The sequence below is a fragment of the Gracilinanus agilis genome, chromosome 1 (assembly GCF_016433145.1).
Source record: "Gracilinanus agilis isolate LMUSP501 chromosome 1, AgileGrace, whole genome shotgun sequence".
In the NCBI taxonomy this organism is placed as follows: Eukaryota; Metazoa; Chordata; class Mammalia; order Didelphimorphia; family Didelphidae; genus Gracilinanus; species Gracilinanus agilis.
This window is the reverse complement of record NC_058130.1, coordinates 667061099-667071473: the sequence shown is the minus strand read 5'-3', so window position 1 is coordinate 667071473 and position 10375 is coordinate 667061099. Positions and strand designations below refer to the sequence as shown.

At 37.1% G+C, this 10375-nt stretch overlaps 1 protein-coding gene across 1 annotated transcript in view; it reads right to left on the bottom strand.

Annotated features, from left to right (window-relative positions):
- COL14A1 (collagen type XIV alpha 1 chain) overlaps positions 1–10375 on the bottom strand; it is a 274304-nt gene that overhangs the window by 27146 nt on the left and 236783 nt on the right. The window contains exons 45-46 of the mRNA XM_044684203.1: positions 9699–9765; positions 5535–5723 (exon numbers count right to left, since the gene is read on the bottom strand). Of these exons, the coding sequence (XP_044540138.1) occupies positions 5535–5723; positions 9699–9765 (256 nt within the window). The remainder of the gene's footprint in view (positions 1–5534; positions 5724–9698; positions 9766–10375) is intronic.

Here is a 10375-nt window from a genome sequence, read left to right as displayed (position 1 = left end):
AAGGAAGGAAGAAAGAAAGAAAGAAAGAAAGAAAGAAAGAAAGAAAGAAAGAAAGAAAGAAAGAAAGAAAGAAAGAAAGGAGAAAAGGAGGGTAGAAGGGAAGGAAGGGAGGAAAGGAAATGCTGAAAAGATTAAGGCTTTGGACTTGGAGGAAGCTACACACATCCATTAAATCTTTGTGTGACCTGGGGCAAATCCCTTATCCACTTTTGACCTCCATTTCTTCATCAAGTAAAGGAGACATACTAGATTAATCCCTTCCAGCTCTAGTTATGATCCTCTGTCTACCTGTTTTACTTCCTCTTTGAGAACATTAAGTTCTGGAGGAGAAGGACCCATCTCATGTGCTGAGGCCTTGGGTTTAGCAGATAACTGAGACTCAATAAATATTGGTTGATTAGCTTATCATCCAAAGAACATTCACAAAGTTATGCATAAATTATTTATGAAAGCTCTTGGTTAGATCTTTTTCCTTTTCACAATGTCATAAACTTGTTATAAACCACTTAGCTGAAGTTCAAAAATGAAACAATATTCTGCAAATTAATGACTATTTTTTTTTTATTTTTACACAATATCATCTATTTTATGGCTAACTGAAATCAGTACCAGTTAAATAACCATTTTCAAGTACTTGTGCTCTCAAGGCCATAGCATTATTCTTGGGAAAAGAAAGCAGATAAGAAGCAGCTTGATTATTAGTACTACAGGGAGAGAAAATGTGGTCTGTGTAACTAATTTATTTTGAGACATCTATAAAAATGATATTCGGTATCGCATTTGGAAGTTAAGCTACTTTGCGGACATGCAAAAACCATATGTACTTGCTTGTGCTAAAACCATTTGACTGTCTAAAAGTCTTATTAGTTTTGATTTAAAATTATGCTGTAATTCTATTAGATTTTTAACTAGTAAAAAAAAAAAGACATGATTCTTTTTAAAGAAAGAAGCTCTATTTTGGACACAAAGGTATCCAATTTCGTTTGAAATGATTGCTTAAGGACAGTTTGATACAAAATGAATAAAACTATAGCCTTGCTTCAAAGGGCAAAAAGTAGAGAAAGGCCTGTGAAGTGGAGAAAAACCTAACTGGAAAAAAAGATTCCTAGGGAAGATGTTATGTTGGCATAGAAGGACTATGGGTATCTTATGGCTTCTAACGCAATACTAACTCAGTGATTCCCAAAGTGGGCGCCACCGCCCCCTGGTGGGTGCTGCAGTGATCCAGGGTGACTGTGATGGCCATAAGTGCATTTATCTTTCCTATTAATTGCTATTAAAATTTAAAAAAATTAATTTCCAGGGGGCTAAGTAATATTTTTTCTGGAAAGGGGGCGGTAGGCCAAAAAGTTAGGGAACCACTGCTCTAACTGATTGTCTTAGAAAGATAACTAATGTCTCAGCTTTGAAGAAGTTATAAGTAGTTGGATTTCTCTTGCCAGAGATAAAATCAAAGGATCAAGTTAAGCTGTCTGCAAGGGCTTTTGATACAAAGTTGCTCAGAAACATTACATATATACTGGGGTATATAACAAGCTTCAACATATTTTTTTCACTTTATTTTTCTTCATTTTTTTTTAATAACATGCCTGATCTGGAAAGATGTTTTGCATGACTATATGTATATAATGATTATGATAATGCTTACTTTCTCAACAGGTGGAGAAGGGACTGAACAGGGAGAATTTAGAACTGAAAAATCTTTTATTTAACATTAAAAATAAAAATTTAAAAACATGCTTCAGGAAGATTTTGCCTCTAAGTTAAGTGTTTCAGAATGAGTTGACAACAGAGTTCTACTCAAGCCTATGCAAAAAAAAAAAACCAGGATTAGTTTAAGCAGTGATTGATAAGTAGTATTGGGAATAAATTAAGATTAGGAGTAATTAAGCATAAAACCCAATTAAGGATTTCAGTCCCAGCTCTGCCAATCACTAGTTGTTGGATTTTGTCTGTTCCAACTTTTCTAAGATGGATTTTGTCTGTTACAACTTTTCTAATGTGGGACTTTGTTTCTTTGTCAAATGAGGGGAGTAAAGTAAATGATCTCTGAAAACTTTTTCCTTCTCTATGATTGGAATTAAATGGAGCCTATAATTCTAATTGACCAGAAAAGGAAAGAATCTCTTTGCTATATCTATGGAGGAGACCTACCTAACTATAAACCAGATACCCAGAAGAAAGTGAAGGTGCTCTTGGGAGCCAGCTTTGTAAACCTGAAGATGTAAGGTGGCCCAAATTCCAACTGGCACTGATCTGGAAGAATTTACTTCCACATTCTTTAATAAGACTTCTATTCACTGCATAGATTGTCTGCCACATCATTTCAACAAACCTTCTTTGATTCCCCTAAAGTGCTAGTTACTTCTACATAATTATTAAGTTGTATCTGACTCTTTGTGACTCCATTGTCCATGGCTATCCATAAATTTTCTTGGCAAGGACACTGGAGTGGTTTGCCATTTCCTTCTCCAGAAATCAAGTGGCTTGTCCAGGATCACGCAGCTACGAAGTGTCTGAAGCTGGATTCAAACTCAGATGTTCCTGACTCCAGACTCAGTGTTGTAACTCCCTGAGTAGTAGCTCCCTCTACTTCCACATCACTTTCCATTCAGCTACTTTATACTTAATGATAGAACGTCATTTTACATGACCAGTCAGTTCCAAGACTTTTTGCATAAATTGAAAATAATGCATAATTGTAAACCCCATTACTTAATAAGTATTTCTTATGCAAACATATGTAGGCATTTTATATATTTTCTTAGACTTATCAGAACTATCAGAATCACAATTCTTGTACTTTGAGACCATTATTATTAACTAAATAGCATTAATGAAACAAAGAGAAGCATGGCTCTGATCCATATACAGGAGTGGTTCACCATTTCCTTCTCCAGTTCATTTTACAGATGAAGAAACTGAGGCAAACAGAATTAGGTGACATGCCCAGGTCACACAGCTAGTCAGGGCTTTCTGACTCCAGGTCTGATGCTCTAGTCACTGTGCCACCTAGCTATCCATTCAGACAAGATAATGTATGGTAAATGTCCAAACAGTGGCATGGGATTAGCAATAAATTAGCAGTCCTCAAAAGATTAGAAATTCAGAAAAAGAAGATTGTTAGAGATTGAGTGGCTAGGGAAGGTCTTGTAGAGGAAACAGAACACAAGATGACTTGAAAGATGAACAGAATTCATATAAGATGAAAAGAGACAGGAAGACATTCCAGAAAAGAAGAACATGAATGAAAAGACACATGCAGCAAAGCACAGGGGCATCCAGGGGTGAGATAAAAGGCAAATGGCTTTAGAAGATTCTTTAGGAACTTCAGGAAAAAGCTGAGATAATTATGTGAAATTGTGGGAGAGAAAATGGCCAGGGAAAGAAGCATGAGAACAAGTGTCAAGCATTTGTCTCCCTTCTATTTCTAGAAAATAAAAGAAATGAATGATAGGCTTTTGGTTAATGTACAGTTTGCACATCAAGTTCTGAAAGAGAAAGGGTCATAACCATATGTACACAAACCACATGAGAGTAACCAAAATGGAAAGGTACAGAATAATAGAAGGATAGATGATGGCTAAATGGTCCCCTGGGTTTGTTTTCTTCAAACTGTGACCTTGAAAAAATTCCAACTGGTTGTTACTATCACCCCCTCCCTTATTTCATGATTTGTCTGTCTCCCTACTTCCAGCATTTTTGTGGTCTTCTTCTCAAGGAGGCAAATGGGATCCAAGATAGCAGATGAATGAAAATCTGATTCAGCTGAATGAGTTTTTGCTCTGCTTAGTAATCACTGTTCTCACACCAGAAGTACTAGCCCTCCTTAAACATCCATACACACAGCAACAAAAAAGGGAAGAGGCACATTCTTGACCTGTAAAAAGTTGAAAACATCCACAGTACAAGATGCTGTAATTATGATTCTTGCTTAAAAGGAACTTAAAGTCTCTTCTGAGTGTTGCTGCCCTAATATCCTATTGGACATTTCCAACTGGATGTTCCATAGGCATCTTAAATTTAACACGATCCAAACAGAAATCATCATCTTTGCCCCAACTCTACCCCTTTGCTAAACTTCTATATTTCTGTTGAAGGTACCAACATCCTCCCCATTACCCAGATTTACAAACTTGGTGGCATCATTCCTTTCCTATATATCCTATCAGCTGTGAAAGCTTTGCCATTTCTTCCTCAACATTTTTTTATCCATTCCCTTTCCTCTGCTCATAGAGCAAAATCTCTAAGAGCCAAATCACTTCTCCTCATGACTATTATAATAGCCTCCTAATCAATACCTTTGTCTCAAGTCTTTTCCCACTTTAGTCCATCTTCCATTCAGATGTCAAAACGATTTTCCTTAAGCATATGGCTTGGTCCTGCATTTTTCCTTACATGCTGAGAAGTTAGTGCTGAGTGGGTGGAGTATCAGGCCTGAAATTAGGAAGATTCATCTCCCCGAGTTCAACTCTCACCTTGAATACTTCCTAGCTGTGTTACCCTGGGCCAATTTTTTAACTCTGTTGGCCTCAATTTCCTTATCTGTAAAATGAGTTGGAAGAGAAGAAAATGGCAATCCATCCCAGTATTTCTGCTAAGAAAATCCCAAATGGGGTCACAAAGAGTCATACATGACTGAAATGACTGAACAACAAGAAGATCAATAAACTTCATTGGATCTGTGGATTTTATTTTAAGGATAAAATATAAACTCCTCTGTTTGACATTTAAAGTCCTTCACAACCTAGCACAAACCTAACTTTTTAGATTTATTTTTACACAGTATTCCTCCTTTCTATATTTTGAAGTACCCCCAAACTGGCTTCCTAGACATTATTCACAAACAACATGCCCTCTTCTATCTGGTTGCCTTTCTTTTGGTTATCCTTCCTTTGTAGGGTAAATATCCCTTTATACTTCAGTATACTCCCTCTTCCCTTCCACTCCTTAGAAGACTTGGTTTCCTTCAAGGTCCAACTCAAATGGAACCTTCTACTTGATGTCTTCCCTGATTCCTCTAGTACATAGCACCTTCCCCTGCAAAGTAGCTTATTATCTATTTTGTACATTCCCAGGGAGGTACATGTTGCCTTTCCCAGTTAGACTGTAAGCTCTCGAGGGCAGGGACTATCTTGCTTTTACCTTTCTATCCCAAGAAGCCAACACAATACCCAGCACCTAGAAGGTGCTTAATAAATGCTCTCTGATTCATAGCAATTTGACAGTGGAAAAGCACTGTACAGGGTAGAATATGATCAAGTGCAATGATGTATGGAGAAGCAGAGGAAACAAATTTTTTATTTTAAATGAAGATTATTCAGTTCATATAGGTATATATGAAACACTCATCAATCAGCAGGTGCACACATAAAATTTATATCTCAGGCATATAGAATTTAATACCATACTCACCTTCAATAAAGCCAAATATATGGCTATCGCTGGTTTCCTTTTACCCATTCAGGGAGACAGAGCAGACACAGAACCAGTGAATGACTATAATCTCATTGGCTTACTTAGAACCAGCCTACCTCTTTCTCCTGGGGTTCCTGGTTGGCCTGGGTTGCCTGGGAAGCCTGGTCGGCCTGGAGGTCCTTGTTCACCAGGAGTACCAGGAGAACCTTGTCTTCCTGGCTCACCAGGAGGCCCAGGAACAGTCCGTACGGATGAAGAATGACTTGGAATCTGGTTGAGGATAGAATTGTACCTGGCCATGTGACCTAAAGATAACAAAATTAGCAAATTTAATTCAATCTTTCATGAAAGGAGGGGGATAGTGGTTTTTTCTTTAGGATTGGGGGATGATGGAGTTACAGTTTCCAACAATACATCAGCCTCCCCTTCCCTCAGAAAAGAAAAAAAAAGTACTCCCTCTAAAACACTCTTATTTGCCAATTTTTTTTAAAGTTTACTTTGGATTGTGTTCAATGCACATCTAATGTGCTTGGAATTCTGCAATGAACTATTCTTCAACATCTCTATAAACACCATAAAGCAAAAGATTATTCTTAGTTATAAATCCTGTCTTTACCACCAACATTTACCTGACCCCTAACCCTTCACCCAGCTGCCTCACTCTCCAGCAACTTTTCCTGAGTTATTTGACTTCTTTCCCAACCCACAAAACCCTACTCCACCCTGCTGCTAGCAATTCCCCTGACAAGTGCCCTGAATCAACACACCTCCTAGCTGCCAAGCCCTTCTCTTGTCCCTTGGGCAGGAACCTTTGTTCATGAATCAGCTGCAAAAACTCTCACTAACTGTGAAAAAAGTATAATAAAAAGCTCACCCCCAGGTTCTGGGTTTCTTTCCCTAATCTCCTAACTCAATTACTTCTTAAAAATTCTAATTCCAGCATAGAATCATGTGGTATTTAATTTAATTCAGCAGTGTCAGGGCATAAGTTATATCATAAGCAAGCCATTTAGATAACTGAAACTTATTCTTTGCATGAAAAACTTAGAAAAAACTTTTATCTTTGTTGGTGGAAATTATTCTAAAACACTTCATGGTTTGCCTAAATATATACTGAATATAATTAAACATTTCTTAATGGTTAAGTGCCATTATTTTGAATATTAATTATCATATTGAGTTAGAATCACGGTTCTGTCTGTTTTTTTCATTTTTCTGTCTCCTTTCTCAATGTCAAGATGTTAGCTCTTATTTCTGGTATTAATGTACATGTCCCTGACAATCCTCTCCAAATACTTCCTTTCTATTTTATTACTTCTGATATATTTGGGGTTGGACAAGCTTAGTAAGAATATTTTGTTAAATAAAATTCAGTATAGCTCTGAGTTGAGTGTTTAGTTTTAATTTTTCTTTTAGGTACGAAATTTCGGATAGCTCTTTTGGGGCTTAGAGGAATTTGAACTGACCCCTTGTCAGGGAAACTGGTTATGTTACTCTATGAAGTTTTGTACAGTTTCTTTCATCAATTACTGCCCATAATTGATCATTAAAAATACTCCCTTTTAAAAATAATGATGATGATAATGATATAACAATATTAGCAGCTTATGACACATACATAGTGTTACAAAGCAGATCTTATAACACCCATAGAGCAGGTAGGGGAGGGGCTCATTTTCTTCATTTAATCAGTCAGAAACCTCCCAAAATCCTCATCTTCACATTGTCACCCTGCCTTTTAGATCTTATTCTTTCTTCCCACCTTCATATCTGATCCTAAGATCTACTCCTCCATTCTACTCCTACTCCTTCATATCACCACAAGGTAGGTTAGTTGGTACACAAAGATGATCACACCGTGAATCTCATTATTACCCACAAACACTCCATTTCCACAATCAAAATTTGGACATTCCTTTAGCGGACCTCAATCTCCTATCATTCTATTTCTCCCTTATGCCTTATATTACCTAAACCTATTCTTAGCCCACATTGTGCCCTCTAATCCCTACATGCCTCAGTATTCACAAACCTATTCTTAGAATTTATCATGACCTCCAATCGTTGCATGTTTCAGTGCTTTCTCAGATTTCATCTTCTTCCCTTTACCATCTCAATCTTATAGTTTAATAATTCAGCTCCATACTGTCCTCTACTCTTGAAATTCCTTGTTCATTTTTCCTATTATCATTCACTGGATCTTTGCTCAGAATCTCAACCCTTAATTACTTTCACCATCTGCTTCCTCAATTCTTGCTCAAATGCCACTAAGTGGAGTTGGAGGAAGTTGTGTCTGGGATCTGAATAGATAAAACATAAATGTATGCTATCTAATGTATGTTCAACTTAACCCTCACTGCTGCATTGCAATAATTTTATACCTCCCTAAATGATTTCATGTCTCAACTTCCACTCATAAGGTTTAGAACAGTAGTTGTTCTCTTATTATAACTACTATTCTAAACCTCATCTCATCTCCTCAATCCTCCCCGCTTACCTCAAACCCTTCGCTGAAGATTTTGACTCTTAAATCACCGAGAAAATGAAGGTCATTTGTGGTAAGCTCCCTTGTCTTCTTGTTTTTTCATCTCAAAATCCCTTAACATTATCTGCTAGTTTTAGGAATGAGGGAGAACCTTCTCTTTGTCAAGGATAATCCATCCTTTTAAGATGTGTCCTTGTTCCCATCCCATCCCATTTTCTCCAGCAGATTGCCCTTTCAGTCATATTTTTTCTCATTCAACTCTTCAATCTTTCCCTACCTAATGGTTTTTTCCTACCTTCATCCTAAAAAAAATTTTTAAGGACCTTGAATCTCAAGTTATCAGCGTATAATTCTCTTCCCTTTCTAAGCAAAACTCCAAGAAAGAGCCATCTACATCCATTGTCTCCACCTTCTCTTCTTTCATTCTCTTCTCTGTCTTTTGCAATCTGGCTTCTAATCTCATTACTTGATTCCTTAGCCAAAGTTATTAGCCCTCCCTAGTCCCATTTCTCCTCTGCTAATCCTTTTGTGCACTCTGGACTCCTGTGTTCAACAATGTTAACAAACTGCCTTTGCTCTAGACCTCTTCCTCTCACATTCTTTCCATTTCCTGATATTCACTGAAACCTAGTTTTCTCTTGAGGCATCAACATCTTTGGGAACCCTCTCTTTCATTCTTTCAAAACTCTTGATAATAAGTTAGCATTTAGGACCAGGAGGGGAAGTTGGTGATGCTGTCTTTCATCTACCCAGTATGAGTACATGAGTATATACCTATTTATAAACATTTTTCTCCCCTAAGTATAATTTAAGCACTTTGAGAACAAGAACTATTTTGCTTCTTTTCTTTGTATCTGTGTTGCTTATTTAGCCAAAAGCTGGGCATATAACACATGCTTAATAATTTCTTATTGGTTGATTACTATTGATACTTTAGCTCCAAATTTTCCAAGCCCTTTTCAAATGAATTTGCTCCAGGTGCTAGAAATCCTAGATAGGCAAGTAAAGTGAAGGGTTCAAGGAGAAAACAGCAGGGAAATGGCAGTGATTAATTAAATCTCACAACTGTGGACTGTGGAAAAGTTATCCTTGAAAAGAAAGAAATAAGACAAGGCTGTGGATAAACACCACCAGACTATAGCAAATGCTTCCTGGTGTATTTTTGGGCACAAGGCCCAAGGCATAAAAAGGGAAGGGCCTTGGACCATCATAAGAGATAACAGATGTGGAGTGGGTAAAAAGGAAATACTCGTTGAAGCCCAGGGAACTTATGGAAATTAATATTGTGAAGCATTTCTCAGAGATAGTTTACTTACTTATTTACCATACTAGGGATTCCCTCTAAAGCTTAAGCTCAGAGTAAGAACATTTATCCATCTTAATCAAGATGATTAAGACAGATTCTGGAAGGCCAAAAGGACTGATACCTATCTGTCCCCAGTTACGCTGCCTATGTAACCCTGGGTAATTAATATTGCCTAACCTCCCAGGCAATTCTCTAAGACTAAGTTGCAGAGCAGCTGTGGTTATACACCCACAGAGGAAATTTCCTTGCCAGGAATTCCCTATCCTAATGAAATAATTGGGACTTCTGGACTCTCTTCTCCCTCTAAATACCAAAAAAAAAAACCCAAAAAACAAAAAACCAGATTCCTATGGTGATCAGTCTTACTGTAAATAGTCTAAAAGATCCTATCTATCTGCCTTGCCTCTGGGTTGGCTTTTTGAAAAGAAATCCTTTTCCTGGATTGTGAAAAGAAATGGAAAATTAGAGCAATGAAGAACAGGAGCTTACTCTGGATGAGCTGTTCACACACTTGGCGAGCCACTGCACGAACCATGGCATGAGACTGCAAATCACCCTGAATGGACGAGAAGAAAAAGAAGAAACATCCATCACACTCAGATCACTGAGCAATCAACCAATTGACAAATATATATCAAGTTCCTCCCATGTGCTGGGAACTGAGCTAGGGATACAAGGACAAAAAAGAAACAGAGACTGTGCCTGTCTTCAGGGAGCTAATATTCTACCAAGGGAAGAAAACATGTACAAATATAAATATGAATGTACATGTGTATTTGTGTGCATGTATATGTATATATGTATATATAATATAGTAATAAAATAAAATAAAAATAAGTATATGCATACACATAAATTATACATATACAATATATAAATATAATTAATATAAATATATTTATATGTTATTTACATATTGTATTTATTATACATACATATAATGCACACAAAATGAAAGGGAAGGTAATTTAGGAGGAGGTGAGGGGGGGGCAATAGAGAAGATCAGGAAAAACTTCATAGTAACTAAATGCAGTTAGGTGGCTCAGTGGATAGAGCTCTGGGCCTGAAGTCAAGAAAATTGAGTTCAAATCTGACCTCAGATACTTACTAGCTTTATGAACCCAGACAAGTCATTTGACTCTGTCTTACTTCGTTTTCTCAGTTGC